Genomic DNA, 25,069 nt, shown 5'->3' on the forward strand with positions numbered 1-25,069 from the left:
ATTTAATTACTTGGGAACTAGACCAGATATTTCTGAACGGTTTGCAGCATACGACATGTACACGAATAAAGTTTTTTACCCATATTAATACACGTCAATGTGTGCACCCCTAGTAGCTCGAAGAACGTCCAGTCGGTATTCTAATTCATGCCATGTATGCTCCAGGATATCCATGGTAACATGTTGAAATGCATTGCGGATGCGTGTCTTTAAGTCCTGTACGTCTGTTACCTTTGTTCGGTACACCATGTCCTTTACAAAACCCCATAAGAAAAAGTCTAGTGGTGTTATGTCAAGTGATCGTGGAGGCCACCGAATCGGACCATCGCGTCAAATCCATCTTTCCGGAAACCTTTCGTTCAGAAACTGACGAACAATCAGGGACCAGTGAGGTGGTGCACCATCCTGTTGGAAGATAACGTCAGGTTGAAGGTGTTCCAACTGTGGCACTGCAAAATCTTGTAACATGTCCAAGTACACACCGCTGTCTTTGAATATACATACTGTATAGAAGTCGCGAGTGGATAGGATTTACTCTACGTTTTTCAGGAGCGTATGATGAGCAGCTTGGGAACTTAACCGCTGCAGGGCGTTGCCGTAACCCCCTGTATCGTCTTAGGTTGTTATTTACACGTTAGAGCGCAGCACTGTCGCCCGCTGTCATTCCCCGCACCCCCCACCCATCATTCACTGTAACTCAAGGTCGTTCAACAGGAGGGGAAGGGGTGTTCTAAGAGTTCGACACTTGTCCGCTAGGGACCACCACAAGTCGATGCCCTAGAGATGGTGGCGATTGCGGCGGTGAATTAACCAACTACCTCACACCGTATTAGAAATTTTAACCTGGGCTGGCGACTTCTGTACAGTATAGATATTCAAAGCCGCTGTTGATGGTCGACTCAATGAAAATGAACGGACCAATGATGCAATTGTGCATAAGCCTGCACCACACATTCACTTTGGGACTGTCTCGTTCCATTTCACGTGTCACATGATGGCGCTCAGATCCCCAGATACGACCGTTATGTCGATTCAGTTTACCTGATACGTGGAATGTTGCCTCATGGGAGAAACAAATCGTCTTTAGAAAGTCATTGTTGGCATCAATTTTAGCTAGCATTTTCACTGCAAACTGTTCCCGCTGGGGGTTGTCTGTCGGCTTTAGTGCGTGCAGCAACTCAACATTGTAGGCATACAGTTGTAACTTGAATGCAACACTTTGTGCACTGTTGATCGTGGCATTTGCAACTGTGTGGCCGCCGTACGCACTGACTTTGACGGACTCCTTGCAAATTCTTGCCGTACCGTGTCCACGGTCACGGTAGCTTCTGAAACAGATGGCTGACCTGTTCCCGGTTTTGTAGCACAGTACCGATTTCCATAAATGACTTATGCCAATCTCTAATGCTTTGTCGAGACGGTGGTTTCCTTCCATACCGGGTCCGAAAGTTCCTTTGGACTTGGGTATCGGACTTCGTCTCGATGAACCAGGCTACACTCTGGGCCTTCTCCTGTGGCGTCCACATGTCTTAGCCAATCAGTGTCCCTGAAATACTAGAGAAAAAAAAAAAACTTTATAAGTGTACATGTCATATGCTACAAACCGTTCGTTTTTATCTATTCTAGTGCCCAAGTTATTAATTGTTAAAGTTGTCGAGATAATTTATGGGCAACCTGTATATTTGTATGTGCGTGTGGGGAAATAAAAAAAGGGGAGGGGGGCATTTTCCCCTGCTGTGTGGTTAGTATATGCTGTCACCATAATATTTTTTCATTAAAATGTAAAAATGTGGAGATTTTTCACAGTGGTTTTGTTAGGTAATTCTTTGTATTTAGTATTTTTTAATTAGTACATTTATTTTGGTGGTCCCTCTTTCCATCTACACCTGTGAAGAAAAAAAATGGATCGTCAACATAACCGTGGCGATGAGTCAGGCGCGGCGCTGCTTTGAAGACAGTTTACAGTTGGCTGGCGTGCGGGTAACGGTACTGGAAAGAGGGGAAAGTGCGCTTGTGAAGCTCAATCCAGGGCCGCAACCCGCTCTGCCTAACCCCTCCAGTCCCCAAACCGTTCACCACAGCGTGCGGCGTCAGTTGGCGTTGCCGCGAAGAGAACATGGGTGAATTGTGTCGCGTGGCTGTTTTAATATGCGGTGCTTGTGCAGCTGTTACTGTTTTCGGAGCCGGGAATGTTAGTGGCAACCCTAGCATGTCAGGTAAGTCCTTGCGTACGTTTTACGTAATATTAATAAGAAAAGTAGACGAGTGTTTTATGTCCTGTGTAGATTTTACGTGTAACCTGCTTGCCGCATGGCACACTGCTAAACATTTCGTTCTTCGCGTAAGCTTTTGTGGTAGAAATGCTGACTTGCAGATCTAAATTATTACGTTTGCCGCTGAAGGATTTCCCGCAACGTAACGGAGGTTTTTTTTTTGTAGTCCGCCCGGTGGAAAAAAAAAAAAAAAACTGGATGTTGAAGTATCCCGCAAGCTGCTACCTACATTTTCATCTCCCTCCTGAAGGGCCTTCTTTGCAACTTGGTTGCCAAATCGTCCTTTTGCTGTGGTTTTTGAGAGTAAGAATACGAATACATACGTAAACATAACATATTTCAGTGTTGACCGCGCGTATTCATATTCATTGGCGCCGACTCGAAGCAGGCTTGAACTTTGACTTCAGGCAAGAGGAAGCATTTCTACCATTTATTAACCTAAAAGGTTTTTGCCCCAGTTTTCCTTACCCACTCTGCAAGTCTTAGTGTTTTGGAAACTCTTGGTAATATATTGTCAAACGGGCCATAAAATCGAATACCACAGCACTTCCCTCCCTCTCCCCCCTCCCCATTTTTGACCTCATTAATGTGCAAATATGTGTGAATTATTGTGCCTGCGAGGTCTCTAAAATTGCCTTAAATATTATTAAATTAACGCATCAGCAGTAATAGTGTTACAAAATTTTCATCGGAGAGTAGCTTGAACTGAGATAATTTATTTTCATAAAAAAAATAGGGTATGATTGCCGCTTGAAATTTTTAAAAAATACAATCAAGTATTACTTAGATTTTTCCTGTGTTTTTTTAAAAGGTATAAAACCGGACTTACGTCTGTCTGGAAATTTCGACCTCACCGCTTCGTCTAAGTACTTTTTTGGAATAGTGACAAACCTTTTGGAGAGAGTGAAATAAAAGTGAGGAATTAATTTTAAGTGAAAACAAAACCTTACAGTGAATGGACGTTTTATAAATCTTCAACATTATTTGGAGGACATTAGAAATTGATGCGGATTTTATATGATAAACGTGGTCGTTCCTCCTCCCTTTTTTTCTTTCTTGAAGTGGTCTATTTGAGGGAAAATGTTTAATGTGTTTTTGAACAGAGTGATTTAAACTGTAACAAAGTATTAAGTGTTTGTGAACTTAGTACCGAATGAATGCTAACGTGCAGCATACAACTCTCTGTTTCACTGCGACGTTCAGGGCCGGATTTAGAGGTCTGGAGGCCTCGGGGCAACAGAGGAGCGGAGGCTCCCTGGCCCCAAATTATTTTCCAAAAAAAAAAAAAATTAACAATTTTTTTTCAGTTGAGTTTTCAAATAAATAATTTATTGTGAAATCAAGTAGATTCTCTTAGTATTAAAAAAAACATACATAAATGTAATCGGAGACAAGAATTATATGAAATTAAATTTTAGTGTTAATGAATATTTCTGTTAATATTGAAAAATAATATAATCATGTATGTAAAAAGTACTGTAGGTAAAGGTAAAACAGCGAAAAAAGAATATCAAAGGATGTTTACTAGTGTTTACTTGTCGGAATTTGAAAGATTTTTTTTCCGAAGTCTATATTGTGGGGGGCCCTCCGTTTGTGGAGGCCCCGGGGCTTTCTCCCAGGTTGCCCTCCCCTAAATCCGGCCCTGGCGACGTTCGTCGCACTTGTGGTAAACCCGTTCTCGACCACGCCGGGAGTCAAACCTGTATCGTCTCGGTGGGAGGCCAGTGTTCTGAACACGTAGTCACCGTGCGGGTACAGGGCAACTTAAATCCACCAGACCGACGTCGAGTGTACTTCGTATCCCTTTCTTGCGCAAACTAAAATTGAAAAATATCAAGTACTTTTTAAATGAGAATAAGTCATAGAGGTAAATGTCTACAGCGTCACCCTTAACCATAGGCATGTGCAGGACTTCAGTATTGGTGGTGCCAGATTACACAACAGCCCTGTCATTCACGGACGCGATCCTAAAGCGGGGGTCCGGAGGTCCTCCCCTGAAAAAATTTGGATTTGAAAGCGCAAAATGGTGCTATTTAAGGTGTTTCCGAACAAAAACATTAAATACACAGATGTAAAAATTTGACGCCAAATAAATGCTAGAAAAAAAAATCTCAGATGTTAAGTTTTAAAATTAACAAATCAAAGGAGATTTTGTAACATACCTTAAATATGTAAAATATTAAAATAATAAAAATACACAAATGAGAGTGGGCAAAAATTTAAACTTTTGGAATACCACAAAAATGTTTTGTCGGCGACTGCATATAAGTCATCAAGTAAGCCTACCCGTTTAACTAACTAAACTCTATCTCTTTTTTTAAATAAACCCTGGCGGACGGCGGCTATTATTCCGTGCGCCTGCCGAGTGGAGCGAACAGTGGACACCGAGCGCGCATTCTATGTAATTCGAGGAGAACTATGAGAAGTATTTACATTTCAGAAGTTTCGTAGCCGCGGCCCGCGTGTACAACACAAGTAATTGCAACTGGCTTGTTTCCGTGCGTATAGTTGGTTCGATTGATAATTGATAGTGTTATGAGCACATATCTGTAACTCGACACGATTGGAAAACATATTTTTTTGGAAATAATACGAATTTTTGTAAGTATGAATTATTTCTGCTTCTAAAAAACAAAATAACGTTAACCCTAATGGTGGTGCCAAGGCACCTGTGGCACCTACTGTGCGCACGCCTATGCCCTTAACGTTGTTCACATTCACGCACGTGGCCATCACCTACAGTATCGACTGCAGAAACTAACGAGTGGGAGGCTTGTGTTTGGAAATAATTGTTATTTCCTAGTTTTAGCGGCCAGAAAAGGTCAGTGTTTCTCGAATGATACTGGATTAATAGCGTGGTAGATGCGACAGAAGTGATCCAGATTTGCAGCAGACGGCGCCTGGGGGCGCAAATCTGTAGGATTCACAATTGCGGGGGGGAGGGGGGGGGGGATGTGGCCCAAGGGTTTTGCGCAAGGGGTTAAACGACACGTCATCTCAGCATAGTGTGTTTCTATGTTGTTTACTGGCCTTTTTTTGGCCTATATGCACACAATAAGCAAAAAAATAAATAAAAAAATATTTAGAATGTTTTTCATAGAGCATAGTTTTGACATCAAACCCGTTTCACAGACACCTTTTTGCAAGCGCAAGCGGGCCCCCTCAGTGAGGGTTTTCTTAATTCCATGCCCATCCCCCCCCCCTCCTCAGGTTCTACGCCTATGGCAGACGCGACATATTATATATACATTTATTACAATGTTTCACAAGCCCAGTTGTGTGTTTGAAAATTTAACTTTTCAACAGACGATCTATAGCACAATTTTAATCAGTGCTTGTTGACTTCTGTCACACTCAAAATGTTCATCACTGTTCTGTGATGCTAACGGTAGGTAATTTACCGCGATATTTTTTTCTGCCTTGTCACGCTCGTCGCGCTGTTGTGCATCCAGGTTAAGTTGCGATTTGATAAAGAAAAAAAAAGGATTTGGGGGTAAATGGTCTCTTCTTCAGTCCCTCAAGCCCTTTGTAACGGCATCTGATCAACTGTGGTAGAAATGATTATGTTAAAATATGTGCCTAGTTAAATTGTTTGTAACTGAACAAGTTTTAGCTGTAAATACTTGACTATTACATTCTAGATGAAATAAAATACAACCAAATAAAAAAAATATGCCGTACAAATTTCCGTCTGTGGGTTGCACTTCAGCCTGAAAATATACTATTCTTCCTTGAATTGACATAAGCGCTCGGTACCACTTACTTTCTCCCCTCCCGTCCCCTCCAATTCTCCATCACCTGTTATGAAGATGTAATTTTACCTGCTAGAGGAAACATCAAACGTTACCTATTGCTTGTGAGACAGTAGGCTGTAAAACAGAAAACTGCACCGAGGATCATCTACTTAATAAAACAACGCACAACTTAAGGGGGATTAGACCCAGACATCTTGAATTTTTCCATCTTTTTGCTATGATTACACTTTTGAACTATTTGTCCCAATTTTAGGCATGTCAAAGCATAAATCATATTTCCCAGACATTTTATACCTTACTCCAAGAACATACTTACTAACAGGCTCTACTCTGTAAGCGCCGCGAGGAAATAACTTATTTCACGCGGGTGACTACAACTATCATGATAATCACACCAGTCAACAAGCAGCCATAGCTAAGTCCTATGCCATGTCAAACCAAAACATTTTTCAAAAAAGCTTCGTTCCAGGCGGTATCAAAATATTTGAAATTGCAAGATGGCGAGGCCTGATTCCATAAAGCGATGGGTCTAGAGGCATGAAATTTTGCATAGGAGTTCCTTAAATAACGCAGGTGAGCACTAAGAAAGAATTTTTGAAATTCTTTCCCGAAGGGGGTTAATTAGGTGATGAAAGTTTGTACGGAAGTTTTCAATTTTGGATTTATGAAATATGTAAATTGGTGTTTAGGCTTCTGTTTATAAATAAAAGTAGGTTGTATCAGCGTTTTTCATAATCAATCAAAAATTAAAATATAAAAATTTTTTCCATAGGGCACACGGCTAGTAAGTAGAACATTTCTTTATTTCCCAGCCGAAACGAAGTAGGTAGCGATAGAGAAGTAGACATGTTTTTCATCATCTTGACTTGGGGGAGAAAAGCGAGTTGTTAGTTACATCGATGGTTTGGTAGCAGGTAAAATCGCAGGCGACTAGGGAAGTAAACTCGCCCAAAGTAATCCCACAATACATCTCAAATGTTTCAGATACGTTTCTGTAACGTTGCTGAAACGTTTTGCTGTTACAGTAAGATGGACTTTACATTTATAATATGTACAGACAACTGGATGTTCGTATAAACAACGCCGGATTTCAGTGCAAACAGCAAGGAAGGCAGAATAGTGTGTTTAATGTGTACGTAAAAATTTTTAAAATGTATTTTTAATACTGTAAAATCCCAGGCGAGCGCGGTTCCAAACGGTTGCGAGGTTTTGTGTGTGTTTTTTTGTGTATGTTTTGTGTGTGTGTGTGTGTGGGGGGGGGGGAAGAGACAGCCCTTCCGATTTTATATTATTATGAAAGTTATAAATATATGTTTACTTAAGTACTTAACTTTATCCAGTGAAGTTATTTTTTCATTAAAGTTGTATGAAAGTACTTAAGGTTCAGCGTTTGAGACGGTACGTTAGTAAATATTCCAAGGCCAGTATCTGACTTATTCGAAGTCGTGTCTTGGTACGTCGCCCTCGGTTAGCTCGTGAAGCACCCCACGCACTCCCCAGGGTGCAGGGTACTCCCGGCACACAGCCCGCGGGAGCGAAACACCACGAGGGACAGCAGCCACGGTGCTGTTACGAGCAGGCCCCGATTGACAAAAGGGCCAACGGGAGCGCCGTTTTCTGGGGGGCTGGAGAATTTGAGGCACGAAAAAAGAAATAGAAGAGCAAAAAAAAAAAAATTGAAGAATGGGAGAAAAAACAAAATTTTTTTAAGATACGGTAATGATTTGATTTTCAAAAATACATGTCATGAGGAAATATCGGTTTATACTTACTATTGAAACTCGATTAAAAAATATTATGCCTTAAACAAAATACTTTCGATTTAAAACTCTTTTAACAGTATGGAGTATACACAAACTCAGGTTTTATTTCGATAGTTACAACAGCCGTAAAAAATTGCAGTAACAATTTATTATAATAAAAGAGCTTAAATTTGTGAAAATTTTATGATGTTTGGATGGAAGGGGAGCGGCTAAAGATATTTTCCCAGAGCGCTGGCTACCTGAAATCGGGGCCTGGTTACGAGGACAACTAGCCTGCCCGGTGTGACATACTTGGGATAACCCCCACCCCTCCTGGACACAGATAAGAAGCGTCCCTCCACCTCCTCACCTTATGTCTACAAGGACCTTGCATTAGCGGCGGCTTTCTGACAACCACAATCCCGCGCGCATCCCCCCCCCCCCAACCCACCAAGCACCTTCCCATGGAGTCCTCGAGGATTCGCCAGCTTCTAAGAGTCCCGTTTGTGGGAAGTGACGTAACTAGGACGACATTGTTCTTGCAGCTTCGAGTGGTAAATCCGCGGGCTTTGATGGCGCGACACTTCTGGGGTCTACGGGAGACCTTTACAGAAGTATAAAAGACGGGAGCCGACTTGCGAAGAGCAGCGAAGTGAATAGGGTTAGTGTCTTCCTCTCCCTTCCCCTTGGTGAGCGATAGCTGACGACGAGGGGCTGGCTTCGTGTGCGAAGATCGGAGTCAACGGACGGTGTCAGACGCAGCCGTGGGGAGATTAATTAGCGGACATGTTAAATTGTAGTTAATAAATAAAACTCTAGTTGATTATTTAGGCTATCCTTACGGACCTGTATTTCCCTTTTGTAACGCTAGGTACGATAGCCCCTCCCGAAAAGTCTTCCTGGGGCCGCGCATGATCCCAGGAGATAATAAATATATAACCAGTGTCATTCGTATCTCTAAGATGGAAAATTTTTTAACATTGTAGCCGGGTCGTAACTGCCTTCCCCCTGGGGGTGTTTTTTTTTTTTTTCCCGCCCCTCGGAAGCCACTCGTCTGCGGCCAAGTGCCGACAGAGGGCCGGGTGGCGGGCTCTCCGAAGTGTGTGTGAGCAGCCTTCTGTTCGTGCAGGCGGGCCGTGGCGTGGATGGAGGGACCACTTTCTCTAGCGAGCCGGGCCTGGGTGTTACGGCAGCGGTAGTCGTGGAGGAGGGGAGTGACAGCGGCTGATGTGTTACCAGACGCCTGGTGCACGCTTCATTGCGCGCAGCCTCTGCGCCTCTCCATGTGCACGAGGGCTCCTGTTCTCTTCAGTGAACCCACTTGAGTGGGAACATTTTTCCCCTGAAAATGTACCCTTTTTGTCTCCCCCATTACCAACATAGATTTACGTTATTTAAGATAGGTTAATATCAGTTGTACAGTAATTAATTTTCTGCAACTGACAGGAACTGTCCAAAAAATTTTTTTTGTTCCTATCATTTGTTAAAGAATAACAAATGTGTATCTTTTATTTGGTTATGTTTGTATAAAAAAAGCACGCTGGTAGGAAGTGGGAGCTATTGCGTGCAGTCTTTTTCCACGTGAATACTTGAAATCAAAATCAGAACGACCCCTTGCCAGCCCTTTCCTATCGGGATACCAAAAACAAATTTTAGGTTATAATTAAGTTTGACGCTAATTCCTTGCTGATATCGTGCTTGTTTAACATTACCTACTACATTATGGCATTTTTGCGATTATTTCTAGCGAGTTAATTTCAAGCAATTAGGTTTGATTCAGCTACCATATATTTTGCTATCCAATTGCTAACCAGTTGATTTCAATTTCAGAACAGACAACCCACTCCATACACTAATACCGCCATGAAAAAAGTTGACACAGTTGGTTTGTTTTTCTTTGAATGTATAATCGTTTGTAAATTTTTTCCTGTTTTTCAGGAAATGACTGTAACCTGTTCCCAGTAATACAGTATGGCCATAAAAGAATACCTATCCTAGTTATAAATTTTAATAGTATCAACTGTAAGCGTTGTAGTGTATTGTTTCAAGGTCACAATAAAAGAGTAACTCAAAAACATTTTTAGTTAAGCCCATGCGCAAGTACTATTTGTTGTTTTCTCGCTTGCAGCGCCACCTACGCATAATGGCGACTCCTGAGCGTAAAGCGTTTTGTGTTCTGCAGCTAACAGTGAATCTGTGATTTCAGTTCAACGTGCGTTTCGTTTAAAGTTTAATTATAATCTTCCATGTGGCAAAAACATCCGCCAATGGTACAGGCAATTAGAAACGACAGAGCTCTTCTTCGCTGGCCTCCACGTTTACCTGACAGAACGCCGTCGCAGTCGCACTTGTGTTTTCGTACCATGTGCGTCTCTGCCTGAGGACGGGAGCAGATAGCAGTTCCCGAAACGTAGCTTGTTTCTGTTTTAGAAAACTGTTGTGTTAGTTTCGTCTTTTAGTTTTGTCGTGTTTTTATCTCGTTTCAACTGTTGTGCTGAATTTTTTTGGGTTCAATATTTTTGTGCTGTCATCATTTGTGTTTTTTCCTCTTAGTTTTTTCGTTCTCTTCTGTTTTTTGGAAAACTATTGTGTTTGTTTCGTCTTTTCGTTTTGCTGTGTTTTTGTCTCGTTTCAACTGTTGTGCTGAATTTTTTGGGTTCAATATTTTTGTGCTGTCATCATTTGTGGTTTTTTTTCGTGCTGTTAGTCCATTTTCTTTGTTTTTCTTTGTTTGTGACCATATTCCTGTTATGGAATATTATGTGGTGTTTATATCCTGTTGACAACAGCAATTTTTTGCTTAATTTGTGTTTTTCGTCTTTTGTGTTTTTTTTTTAGTTTTCTTCTACAGACATAAATGTGCTTTAGCAATGGCGTATGTCCAAAAGCTTACATCAAGTCATAACGCCATGCGATTTTTTTTGTTCTTTTGGGACTTTACTAAAGATAGTGTCTACGTTCCGCCGCTACCTAATGATTTGTCAGAGTTGCGACGCAGAATTCAAGAGGCTATTGCTTCCATTACTCCGGACGTGTTAACCAAAGTGTGTGAAGAATTGGACTTCAGGTTGTATTTGTGTCTTTATAACTAAAGGTGCACATATTAAACATTTGTAAGGAAAAACTAGGTTAGTTTACCTTCAATTTGATGTATGGTTTGTTATAATAGTTTGAATTGAACTGTTATGATGTACCATTGAAACTGGAACGTATGTTTGTGTACATCCTGTGGTTTTCCTGAAAAACTGTTATCTCTGCCCTACGCCATCCCGTCTCTGTGTCGGCGCTCGCGCGCGCACGAGAGAGAGAGAGAGGAGTAGGGGGGGGGGGGGTGTTTGCGGGGGGACGCACCACAACGACCCGGTTCGCAGATGCTGACGCCTGGTCGGCCCAGCGGCGGAACTGCCACAGAGGCTTCGACCTGGTTGGCGTCAGTGGCACACACAGCTTCGCGTTCTGGGGAGAGGCGAAATCACCGAAGTGTTTTAGGTGGCGTGGAATACCTCTCAGTTAAATGGAGAGTCCGAAATATTACATGATGATGGTCCCTTTGAACGGCTATTTTAACGTAAATCTGACGTCCTCAAAATTCATTATCAAAACTATGTCTTATATGAATTTTTAAGAGTACCTACTAAGGATTTTTTTTTAATACTCGCAGTGCAGAACCACAAAAAAAATTAATATAATAAATTTTCACAGGTTACAATTGAACCGACTTCGATGGTCAGGTGCGGACTGGAGTATGTTACGTTTAGTTTGCTCAACATTTTTATTTATTATTTATGTTTTGGTTCTGAGACCAAAAAGGGGGAAGGAGGTTGCGTCCATAGGACCGCCACTGGCTTGCATATTTGACAAGGACGTATCCAGGGACTAGTGAAGGATGGTAGCTTTCCCCCCTCCCCCCATTCCTCTTTGGTTTTCCAAAGTTGTGGGAAAAATATGACACAGAGCCGTACATAGAAGAAACTCACAAACTATTATTTAGTTTTTTGAATAAAATATGTTCTTCCTTTTGTTTTTATGGCACCATAAACCCTGCTCCCCTATGAAACAGACGGAGTTCAGTAAAAAAAAAAAAAAAAAAAAAACTGTTTTATGTCTACAGCGTTTGGATGAGTTTTCTTTCAAGTTAGGTAATACAGTTTTTTATTTGTACAGATGAACAAAAACTTTCGTGACTTATTGGTATTTGACAGTTCAAAAGCTAATCACAAAGCTTTAAAATGTTCAAATACTTACTGTGAATTACTTCTCTGATAACAAAATTCTTTTAACTTATTTGCAAGTATTTAGTTGGCTTTCCCGTTTTTATTTGTTACTAGCGACCCACCCCGGCTCCCCAGGATGTGACGTACTATGATCAAATGGTACGGTGCAAAGGTTAATTTTGATCTAAATTAAGTGCATTAGTACCTAACATATTTAACTGAATTTGGATTAATACTGTGGCGATCAAAATAGCTTCACAAATAACTCATGAACCAATTTTGAAGGACAAAAATGGTTATTGTGAGTCATTATTAGAAGATAGACATATGCTATCGCGGACTCTACTGCAGGCTTTTTTAAGACCTGCAATTCCGTAGTACATTATTTGATGTATAATTCAGCTTAAGCCACGTAATCGTCTTTTTACGACTTGATTACAAAACATTGATATTTATCTGCTATCCTTAAATTTAATATGAATGTACTATGCATATAGACCTTCCGGAAGAAATTTTCTAAATGATGGTGAAAACCTCATCAAAATACATTTTTTAATTTAAAAGAAGCAAACGAACAGACAGACGTGGATTGTTTTATACTATTTAAATTTGTTTTTTTTACTGGTGAAGATCGCAATAGGATTGTAGGTCTATTGTTTTCACAGCGTGTGTGTATCGAACGATTTGTTGTAATTAACGACATTTTGATTTTACTGATGTGAAATTTATCGTTCAGTAAAGCAACCACTTCATTTCATTTTTTTTTGAGTGGATGAAAAAAAAAGGGGGGGGGGGGATTGTGAGACTGCTGTGCTCGCTGTTTGCTTTTAATTTCTTTCCTTTTGTTGGTGGGAATGATAGATTTTATAGATTTTTTTTATGATTTCGAGGGAGGGGGTTTAGATATCCCCCCTCCCAGTCCACCCCTCTGCGTACGCACAAGCAGGCCAATAACAATACGCTCTGTTCAAGATAACATTATGTTTTGACAGGTGCTTCAGTAAAAATAAGCTAAATATTGGCAGCTGAATATTGGAATATCAGGACGTAATAAAAAATAATCATATACAGATTTACGCGTTGTGCCTACATTATAGTGGACATCATACTTTATGGATATGAAATAAACCTTATTTTTCTTTTTATAATTATACATTAATACTATAATTATAGCGTAAGATAATTACCACGCAAAACATTTAAAACAATAAAAAAAAAAGGTATATCTTAGAAATTTACAAAGTGTGACTTTAAGGGTTTTAAGTAGTCGAGTAAATAACTGAAGCGCAATTTTAAATTATTTAAAGCGCTCTCATGAAAAATATTGTTTTTGTGAGACAGTGTATTATGCCTCCGAAGTACAGATATATAAAGAAAGTATATATACACTTTTGAGTAGACTATGGTTTTGGAGGTCTAGGGACCACGAAACCAAAAACTGGGTGGAAATTTTTTTTGCGGAAGTCGCTCATTGGTAGAGACCTGCAAAATTCGCGGATACAATGACCTCCAGGATAGACTCTACTACACTCTACACACTCGGGCAAATGCCACCTGTTCATTGGCTGCTGACTTGTGAGTCGTCTCGACCGAGTGTCTTTGATTCGACGCTTCTTTGAGCGAGGGTATCTAAATGGCCTTCATTACTCCAGATTAACAGTGAACCAATTGCAGAAGCAGCGCTAAGGTATAATTATTTGAATTGTAGCATATCACGAAATGAATCCGCGAATTTTGCATGTCTCTACTCGGTGGAAACGACTGCTAAACACGTACAAGCGCTTGCGGGAAGGTCGCGAAACTCGACCTGCTTCCCAAGTCGTTCTTACGCAATCCTCCCCAACCTCTCGCGCGTCAGGGGTAACGACGTGTGGCGCTCCAGCAGTCGTGGGTTCATTTAGAAAAAAAAGGGGGGGGGGTGTTCCCTCTTGTGACGTAACAACTTGGCCAACCAAGAGTCTGAGGTGGTTTGACCGCAGCGCGACATTTGAAACGCCCCCCGACAGTTATCACACGACCGGGGCATAGACTCGTGAGCAGGACTGAAAATAATTTCTCATCAGTGAATCGTATTTTTTTTTCTATGTGTAAACATCTTAGCTATAGTTACACGGCATTTGTTAGGAGTAATTTTTGTGAATGGAACGGAAGTCGAATGAACGGAAATGTTTAACAACGGTGCTTCCATCTGTGGCGGATGGTGCGAACCAAATTTCACAAGGACAAAGGGAAACTTTAAAGTAGGCCTATAAACTTTTTAATGAATTTTAACAAGATTGGCATTATTTTCATAAAATTCCTTGTCGAAAATCTGATCCAAAGTCGGGGTTTAGTTTTTTTTTTTCAAGTCTTCTTCGCTTTGAATGTTTATTCTTATTCATTAATTAAATAATACTGTAATAATCTATAATGTAAATAAATTATACACACGGAAACATAACCTCTCTTATATAAATACAATTTGAAAAAGTTAATAAAAACAATTTATATCACTAATATTCATAACAAAATTGTTTTAATGATATGGACGAGTATTCAATATATAATTGTGTGTGTGTGTGTGTGGCCTTTTTTTTTTTTTTTTTTTTTTTTCATTGAGTGAAAATTTCGTTGCATGGTTTCGTGGCATCGTAAAAATTCACTCTCATCATTTTTTTTTCCTTAACGCACAAAAAAGAAGTATAACTTAAGATAAAAACAGCAGGTGAACTAATTGGGGGGGGGGGGGGGGGAGAGGCAGTTTTTAAACACCGAAATCTAAACTGAATAAACGTAAAAAGGAATATCAGTGTGGAGGAGACCATCCGTGGAGCGGGTAGCGGGAATTGCGGTCCTGGCCGGAAACGTGACGTCAGCGTGGACTCGCTCCAGTGGCAGCCGCAGGGGCCGGGACTGGAGGCCGCCGACTCACCGGCGCGGGGTCACGCCGGGGTCGCAGTAGCACGACTGAACTTCCCCGCACACGATCAGTCGGAACTGAACATGTACATAGGTTCACACCTCTAAAAACATCGATACTCCCCCAGGCGATTGATCCCGTTAGGGCATGATCCTGGTTAGGAGAAGGATGGGTCTTTTACATGCCAGACACTGTTACCAGTGCCTAACATGGGTTCCGAGAACCGGGAAATAGATTCGCCATTTCCAATCGCGGCATGTTACTGGTGAGCGCACGGCTAGGTCGAGAGGTCGAGGAGACCCATCCCAACTTCGGCCCCACCGACCCACCCCCAGCTCCGCCGTAAACCCCCAGACCTCCTACAGAGCTAGCCCCCTCTGTGGAACCATGCCTCTCACTTCCCTGGGACCCCTCGGTCACCCAGTTGCTCGTGATCCAGCTGAGGCCTATCCAACCTCTACTAGCTCAGCAGGCTAGTACCCGAGCTTGAGTAGCTCAACACTTCCACTCGTCAGCAGGGCGGGGACCCCTCGGAATGTTCTCCAAGCATAGGAGGACCACTACCACCATGTTTTCCTACTCCAATCCTGATCCTGAGCCATTAGAGGAAATCTCAGCAGGGAACTATCACAGTAAAGGATCAGTCCCGTGGCACCCTTCATCTTCAGGTATAGTGCTTTCCCAGGCAGCCTCACGGCGGCAGAGCACCCCCGAATCCGGACATGGATGTCTTTGGGATCTCCAATATCAGCATATCTCCCGCCCGAAGGTTACAGCTGTGCCAGAGCCCGGGTAGGTAAGGTAACACCAAACCAAAGATTGCCTTAATTACTGTCCCTTAGACAATCCACCGCCCAAAGGTTACAGCCTTGCCAGGGCCCAGGTGCCCGGACCGGGAGCGAACCCCCGCCGCGCTACCACCCTTCGCTATTCAATATGTATCTTAGTTTCTTCACGTTGAATCGGATGCTTTGAGACACCACCTAGGGTTTGGGGGTCCAAAACCCCCCAGTGGATTTTCTGCAGGAGCAAGGCGTAGTCACCTACCCACAGCTTACTAGTCCACCAGAATTCCCGTTCGGACATACCGAGGAAGTCTGAGGAGTGGGCACCCCCGGCATTTCCCATATTTGTTTAAACACTGGCGCCACGAGAAGGCTATGGGTTGCCGTAAGCGGGAGAGGCTGTATATTCGCATCACACGCCCTTTTTGGATCTTGCTGAGAGCATCACTCAGATACTAGAGCCGACTACAGCTCCGACACGTCATAGTTCCGCTCTTCATCCCACTGAACTGAACGGTCAGAACTGCCCCGTGTGTAAGCGAGGACGGTGGACTGAGCAGTCGGAACTGGTGGACTGACGAACTATGGCGGCTTTCCATCAGCCTCCGACTGTGGTCTCGACGAGAGCACTCTGTCCGAACCGCCTTGTGTGGGGGACGGCGTCTCGCCAGTCCGAACCGTCAGTCCAGATAACAAGTTCATCAGGTGAATGTCGTGCCAGACATCTCTGTTATATTCTTGGGTCGCTTTGCTATTTCTACCCCTCCCCTTTTATAATTAAAAGTGCAACTGCAATTGCAACATCCAAAGCTCCTTCCTTATTCTGTGATGAAACGATACATCGAACATCAACAGCAACCACAAGACTTATCGTGTTGAAGGGAGGGCTTCAGTTCAGTCCAAACTGTCACTGAGCAGTTATTTTTTAACTTGATAGGGCTTTATGCCGTTATGCTACTCAGAAGGCAGCTTACAAACTTAACTGTATTTAACTTTATTAGTAAAAACGTCACGCACATCTATGCTTTCCTTCGCCCGGGGCGCCAACCCCTCCTCTCATCCTTCCCCCAACAGCAATAACCGTACCTTGCATTATTTTTGTTTTGCATCCTTAAGTACATTTTATGTAAAATTTTAATAAACCCCGTGTACTTACCGATGCTTAAGTGTACTTTTTTTTATTTCACGGCCTTTACGCAAGCATGCGGCACAAGCGCACTAGAAACTGAATTGATAATGAGTAAAATAAAAATATTGGTAGATATTGAATAATTATTTTGGCTGTTCGCCTTTTAATTCACATACATGTTGTAGTACACAAAAATGTTGTCGGCCCATATTGCTGCTTCTCTCCTCCCCCCCGCCTCCCCCTCTTGTCAAACCCGGTGACCCAGGGCAGGCTGCCCACCCATCCCTTCCTCCCTCTAGATCCGTCCCTGCAACAGTGTCTTGCCCGGGACTCGAACCCACGACCCATCGCAGTGATTATGGCGCCCCTACTAACTATCAACTACGCTACGGAAGTAGGCAAGTATGATTTCCCCAGGTTTGTGACACTTTTTTTTTTTTTTTTAATGTTGGATGTTTGTAGACATTTTCTGGCAATTGTATCCGCATAAAAACAAATGTTAGCGGGTCTTTCAGTACTGCCAGAGATGTGTGACATCTAACCTCGGTAACGAGCAAATCCGTGTGTTCCCGTGTTGCAAATACACTTGTTATACGGATCTAGGACACGAAAATTAATGTAGAGTCCTTTAAAATTATCCCGAGTGTTATAAATGTATACGCAAATTGTGTTTTCAACTACATTTCTGGACGCGAATCACACGTAGTTTCCGCAACCGACACTAGAATTCGCTGCCGGGGCAGCTACGTTGACTATCTAATCATTCCATTTGCAGAGCGAAATTTTAAACTTATATTTATAATGAAACGGCTTTGCTTTGGAAAAAAGGACTTGAAAAAAAATATTAAACCCCGGCTTTGAACCTGATGTTCAACAAGTAATTTTATTAAGATACTGCCCATCTTGTTAAAAATTCTTTAAAAAGGTTAATACTATAAAGTTTACCTTTGGCTTTGTGAACAGAAGGCAGCACGGTGGTTACATATTTCCGTTTATGCAACTTCCGTTCCACTCACAGAATTACTCCTATCAAATCCCGTATACCGAGAGCTAAGATGTTATACTTCGAGAGAAAAAAACAACTCAGATTCCGTCAATTAAAATATGCCCCTTCTTACTGGTAAATCAGTGAGTACTGTAAAGGGGCGATTACAGGTTAGAGCAAACGGAAAAGCCGCGTAATCGCCCTTTAATGACTACGTACAACGCTTCCTGTTTTGCGTAATGTAATGAGTGGAATATATATTTTAACTTTGATTTTGGAGAAAAAAAAAATGGAACTGTTATTTCCATGTTCCAGAACTGCTTCGGAAATTAGTTTTAAAACGCACATAAAATTTCAAGACTGTTTATTAAAATCTCTCCCTGATGCTGTTTAATACGTTGGCGAAGTCATCTAGTGGATTATGTGCAAAGTAGAGGCATCTGGGGGGGAAAAAAGGCCGAATAACGACTGAAGATAAATGTTTTGTTAGGTTGGCTACATTAATAATTCGTATTTAACACGCCAATAATACGCAATAATTATTATTAAATACAGTTGACCTAAGCAACCAACAAGTTACTTTAGTTATTATTCGTATTTTCCCCACTTGAAGAATCACCATTCGACCATTCGAAGAAACATCAACGGCAAGCGTGCAGAGATTAAGGTTGACCAGTCTTCAAGTTTACTCGCTGGAGCTGGCGAGTCGGGCGTGATTACACTGAGCGGGTTTTTTATTTTTATTTTTGACGTGAAAACGTCTAATAAATCGATGAACGCCGGCTGCACGCACGAAAAAGTGTCCCGTTACGCACATTGTTCCGTTACGCTGTGTCCCGTTACGCTCATTGTACGCTTGCGCCGCATCTATCTCTCTTCCACTCGATTGGAACAACCATCGATTTGACTTTTTCGAGGCACATTAAACTTGAAACACTTCCATTCGTTTCCTACTTTTCCTTTCATCGTCCTATCCTTAACAGAATAACACAGATTGGAAGACGTTAAATAGCAAACATGTATGAAAGTTTATATTTAAAATAATCGCTTCGTTAAAGTAACAAACAAATTTGAATTAATGAGTGCAAATAAAAGTAAATTTATCAATTAAATTGCAGATTTAATTTCACTCCTTTGTATCCATACAAAATAGTGATAATACAATAAATATGATTCAATATTATCATAAAACTATGCAATCATTTCATCAATATTTGTTATGACGTCACGTTAAACTATCGTCCGTAAACCGACTTTACAGACAACCATTTTTTTTTTTTAAGGCACAGAAACGTTCGGTACAGATTCTTGAAAGCACTCGAGGGACTTGCATTACGTCTTTATCTTCATTTCTCCGCCATATGAGGTTGTGGTTGCCTCTGATAGCCTCATTGTTGTCCTGTGCACGACTTTAAGACTGCGTGCCAGCTCAGAGTCGACACCGCGCCAGAAGCACACGGCATCCCGCCTCACTGACACAGACACACCCCTGACCAGGCGGGGATACGAAGAGCCTATGATGTACATTCTGTATTGCACAGACCCGAACAAGCCCGAATATCTACCTTCGGCCAACTTCGTCAGTTTTTTTTTGTTTATTACTTTACAAAATTGTGGATGGTTGGTTATGTTAGGTCAGTATAGCTACATTAAAAATACTGTCAAATCATTTTAATGCCGACGTTGGCCGAAGGTAGATATTCGGGCTTGTTCGGGTCTGTGCAATACAGAATGTACATCGTAGGCTTCCCGGCGGGATACGGGGACGCTGTGGTTGTTCCACGCATGCGCGCTCGCCTGTGCGAAGCGGAAGTGCTTTCAGGAGCTTGCTCAGGGCGAGGGCGGCCGTTTGCAAGGCTCCGAAGCCCCCGCCAGGGTTGCCATATGACGAGCATGAAATTCTGGTACCGGGTGCCTTGAAATGTTGGTGTACATCCCACGCGATTCTAGTACACTACTAAAAGCGCAAATGAATTTTTTTTCAAAAGTATTTCTCATTATTTTGATTAAAATATATTTACGGGTTTAAACTATTGCTAAAAAATTCTGACAAAAATAGGCCAATACTTATTTATTCCCTCCTACAAGTTCATACTTACTTGAATGGGATATTTTTTACTATACAGCAGAAAAAATTAAAACTTTAAAATTAAAAAAAAATCAAATATACTCCAAATTAATTATATTCTATCAAGCGAAATACATAAATGGTTTTAAAGAATTTTAACCTAGAACTCAAGCTTTATTTATAATTTTTTACATTTTTTTATGGAGCTAGCCTGGTGTTAATATTTTGTAAAACTTTTAGGTACATAGAGTTCTGTGACACACTCACATACTCATGTATATGATACTGCTTCTTCCAGGCGCTCAAAGGCAAAAGTCACAAAATATTTGGCGTAAAGATTAAAACATCAAATATTCTGGCAGGAATAAGGTCTTGTTTGAAAGCAGTTGCACGTTCTGCGCTCGTCTTTTATCAATAAAGTTATTAATGCTCGTGTGGACAGGTGAAAAATGGGCATTTAAGTATGATGGTAGTGAGATACAGTGCTTGTAAAAGAGATAAGTTTTCCTTCAATTATCAACATCCCTTCTTTTAACGTCTGAAAACCAACAAGTTCCCCAACTCCGTGAACAGTGTTCTGCGACATAATCAGACCATTCGGTCAGGTTCATAGTTTCAGGAGTTACGTTTAAGATATATGTACGCTTAATTTTAGATTCATCCCGCGACCGGTTTGAATAACGGGAAGTAGACGATTCACTGACTCACCACGAGTTCCCGAACATTTCCGTAGTTCACCGGTTGGAATAAAAATAACCATTAAAAAATAAATGACCTTTGGGCTAGATTTTTTTTCCCCCTTGTATTTTCACGATTTAGTGTGTTTTAAATGTCGCTGACCTAACTTAACCAGCCTGCTATTTTAGTTACAGTGCCCACGTACATAAAACTTACCCTCCTGAAAAAAAAATATTCATTTTTGCGACAATTTTAGTTACTTAATGCACTTAACATACTTTTTTTTACAACCAAAAACATATCCGACGATGCACAAACGCGAATTTTTCTGGCGTCCGACTCTGGGTTATGAATAGATCTCCCCTAAATTACATTAGCATGGGGGTCTAGTAACTGGTATGCATGTACTGAGCGAGGTGTAAACTAGACGAAACCTATTCCAGTGACCAACGCTTAGTAAATTTTTAAATTTTTTTGAGACATTGATACGGGGAACTACGTTTCTGATAACTTTCTTATGCTGCCAATTCATCAATTGAAACGTGTTTCGTTTTTTCAGTCCCAGTTCATGGGAGTGTTTTCTGAACGGTTGATTTTTAAAGATCTGAGGTACCTATGCGTGAAAGAACAGCATTGGCGTATCAAGAATAACTATCTGGTGTCTAACCCTCCCCTCCCCCCAAACCTCACCCAAACGGAAATTATTTATATAAGTTTACCCATACATAGATAATTAAGAACAATTTGTCTCATTTGATGCACACATTTTTTTTTCCAGGCGCGAGGAATCCCCTAATTGAATGTGATTAAGTGTTTGTTCGATCACCTTTATGATGCGGAAGTCAATGGGAAAACCATCGTGGAATCATTTTTCCTCGTAAACCTGGGCCGCAACACAGCCTTGAAACCACGGATGCTTAGTGTGGAATGAAATTACATCATCGAATATCCCGGTACGATACAACTATTACTTTCTCACCCAACTTGTGTAGTCTGTCGGTGCGATAATTTTTTCATTAAATTACAGTGTTTTATTTGCTACTTGTGGGCATTTAGAAACATTGAATTTGTTACTCTGTGTTTCTTCATGCGTAAATCGTTCGCAGTGTAGACGCAGGGTTTTGTAATAGATTCTTTTTTGTTCTTCCAGATGCGGAGAGATTACTGAATTTCTTGCAGTGAATGTTTTTAAAATATGTGCCATAAACTATATATATATATATAGTTTAAGGCCGGGGTTTTTCTTATATCCCGTTTTCATTCTTGAGGAGATTCAAATGGAATAAATAACATAATGTTTTTGTGTTTAAAGGCAATTCTGATGGCTACTGTGTGGTATGGTTTAAAATTATTTCAGAAAAAAATATTTAATATTATTTAGCCTTTTATAATCATAACAATTCTGATTATTTTAAAAGTCGTAAAATTAAATAATTGTTTTATGAAAGTAATTAAACAGTATCACTTACCAGCCAGTAAAATTGGCTTTAAATCTAAAAAGTTCCAGTTTTATACGCTATTTCATTCTCCTTATCCATACTACACAAAAACGTTAAAAATGCAACTTTGCCAGCGAATTACGCAAAAAGAACGCCACACACACACACACACACACAATTTGTGAAAGTTCAACCACTCAAAGAGTCAGCAAGTTTAACCATGTGGAACTTAAATTTAAAATAATGACCTGGAACGGAACATACTTCCCTTTGCTCAGCCAATTGAGCGCTCCTAAATCTTGCCCTTTGTTATTTTATTCTGCGCATTTATTCAGCAGAATCTAATTGTTTTGCAAACCCAATCAAGCGCCAGAACTTAATAAGTGGTATTTCATTCAAAACAAAATTTCGAGTTCTTCAGATCAGGTGACATGCAGCCAGTCGGGTGGCTCTAACTTTTGACTGTCAGACGGATGGAATTTATCTATTGTTTTTCGTGCGGTAGTCAATTGTCACAATAAAACAGGCATGTGAAGTTTTTATTTGTTTGTTCAAATGTGTTGCGGTTGTTAAAATTCACGTCCAGTCAATTCAATAACGACTCTTATATGAATTTTTCTGAGGATATGCTAATACAATACAAACAGAAAAATTACATAAAAAGAAAACAATAACGATACAAATCTCTGAGAGAGAGAAAAACATATAATATCGGCAGCACTCATTTGGGAAAACATCCTGACGGATGGATGTCGGATGAAGACGGTGCGCAGAGCTTCAGGAAAAAACAACGCGATTTGATAACTACTCCAGATATCCGACTGGGGCCTGTTCACGAAAAAGCATTTGAGAATTCGCTGAGGGCCGATAAGTAGTTTTGTTTCCGGATTAAGTTTTTAAACTGAATTTTTATAAGAGTAAAAAATGGCTAAAATTGCGTGTATACAGAGTAACTTTCAGACATAAAACAACCGATACGTATTCTTGAAAGCACTCGAGGGACTTGCATTGCACCTTTATATCTTTATTTCTCCGCCATATAATGTTACGGTCACCGCTCAAATTTCGTGGTTGTCATATGCACGACGAGGAGAATGCGTGTCAGTAAAGGGGCTCGCCTCGTCAGGGGTGTATCTGTGTTAGTGAGGCGGGATGATAAGTGCGACGCTCGCTGGTGTTTCTAGCGCTGTGTCGCCTCTAAGCGCAAGACTCTGAACTGGCGCGCAGTCTTCTCGTCGTCACAGGATAACTGTGAAATTTGAGCGGTGACCGTAACATTACATTGCGGAGAAATGAAGATAAAGGTGTAATGTAAGTCCCTTAAGTACTTTCAAGAATCTGTACCGGTTGTTTTAGGCCTTAACATTAGGTACTCTTAAAACATGCGTTTTAGCCATTTTAAGTCTTCTCAAAATACTGTTTAAAAACTTATTCCGAAATCAAAAGTACTTTTCGGCCCTCAGCGAACTCTTAAATGCTTTTCGTAAGCAGACCTCATTCGGATATCTTGAGTAGTTTAGAAATCGCGTTGTTTTCCCTGAAGCTCTGCGCGCCGTATGCGTTCAGAGGCGATACCGCGCTAGAAGCACCAGCGAGCGTCGCGCTTAGCATCCCGCCTCACTAACTCTGTTACACCCCTGACTGGGCGGTTGCCGGCGGCTGTGTGATGCGAGGACAGACAGGCAGAGAGAGAGAGAGAGAGAGAGAGAGAGAGAGAGAGAGAGAGAGAGAGAGAGAGAGAGAGAGAGAGAGAGAGAGACGCGAGCTGCAAGGTGCCACGCAGAAGTAAATGCAGTCTGCGGTCTGGTGAAAGTCGTTCTGAAGGAGTCGTGCTGCCTCGCCGTTGCTGGGTGGCAGCGCAGCCGCTGAACGGGCGGTGGATCTTCTCTCCGTGGCTCGGATAGATCCTTCCGCCAAGACTCCTCGTCGAGAAACCAAAGAAAAACTAAACTGTACCAGATATGGTCCGTCTATCAATACGGCCCAACTAGTCATCCACACTTCTCGTGCTTTGGCTCGCGAGCAGTGGCGGATAGATTAATTTTTTTTATGAAAAAGGGGGGGGGGGGATTTGGAAATAATATAAAAATGTATACCCGTATTTAAAAAAAACTTGCATTACTATTGACACTAACTCACTGATGCATGGGCCACTAGAAGTAGCCGTAGGCGATGTTGCTTCTCACGAAGTTGAAATAATTTCAGGTAGTGTAACATATCACCTTGCATCACCCAAAATAACAATACTGTTTTCACTTATATGTTGCAATTTTTTTTCCAAACCTTTTTTTTGTTTTGGTGGGTGGGTTACATAGCTAGTGTCCGCCACGGATCGCAATTATAGTCTGTGTCATACAACTTGTCCCACTGTTCGACAGTTCTAACAAAGTAGAGCAAGTGGTCTACACAGACGGCTGCAGGGCAAGGCAAGCCGGGCAATTGCCTAGGACCTCACGCCGGTACTTTTAATTTTTTTTTATTTATTAAGTTTTCCCAGTTTTCGCATAAAAAATATGGACATTAATGGGAAAAGGATAGTTTAATTTTTTATTATCTTGTAACTTAATGTGCTGGTCAACACCTATTTCGATTGAAGATTTCGTTTGAAAAAATAATAATAATGCAAATATGTTTTTGCCACATGTAATGATGTGATTATGCTGAAAATTTGATCTTGAGCATTTATAAAACTGACCCGAGAATAATTTATCAGGAAAGAATATCTGCAACGGCAGCATGCAAAGTTTCGTCCATATTCTACGATGAAACGTTGCAACCGACAGCAACAGCAATCACAAGACTGATCGGTCCGTACTGAGAACCTGGACTGACCGGGTGTGGAGGGCCTTAAGATGAACATTTCAAGGGTTCTTTGGGCTAAGTGGTGTATTAAGGAGGTATTCGAAACCATGAATTAAAAGAAAATATATATTGAAGGTGGGCCGTATTAGGCACACCTTATTATTTGGACTTTTTACGGCATTGGAATGTATTGAATTACTATTTACAGTAAAACTGTGGATGTAAGATTATACTTTGATCCTTCCTATAGTGCAAGGTAATGTTGCATCGCGATGCATTTTATGGCTGTGCCTTCCTGCA

General features: G+C 41.1%; 1 protein-coding gene across 1 annotated transcript in view; it reads left to right on the forward strand.

The window, feature by feature from the left end:
* Window positions 1–1,934: 1,934 nt before the first annotated feature.
* The window catches only part of LOC134528186 (probable chitinase 2), a 50,316-nt gene continuing 27,181 nt past the window's right edge, over window positions 1,935–25,069 (forward strand). Inside the window, exon 1 of the mRNA XM_063361576.1 lies at window positions 1,935–2,216. Coding sequence (XP_063217646.1) covers window positions 2,117–2,216 — 100 coding nt within the window. The 5' untranslated portion in view covers window positions 1,935–2,116. The remainder of the gene's footprint in view (window positions 2,217–25,069) is intronic.

Source organism: Bacillus rossius, chromosome 1 (genome assembly GCF_032445375.1).
Source record: "Bacillus rossius redtenbacheri isolate Brsri chromosome 1, Brsri_v3, whole genome shotgun sequence".
Classification (NCBI taxonomy): domain Eukaryota; kingdom Metazoa; phylum Arthropoda; class Insecta; order Phasmatodea; family Bacillidae; genus Bacillus; species Bacillus rossius.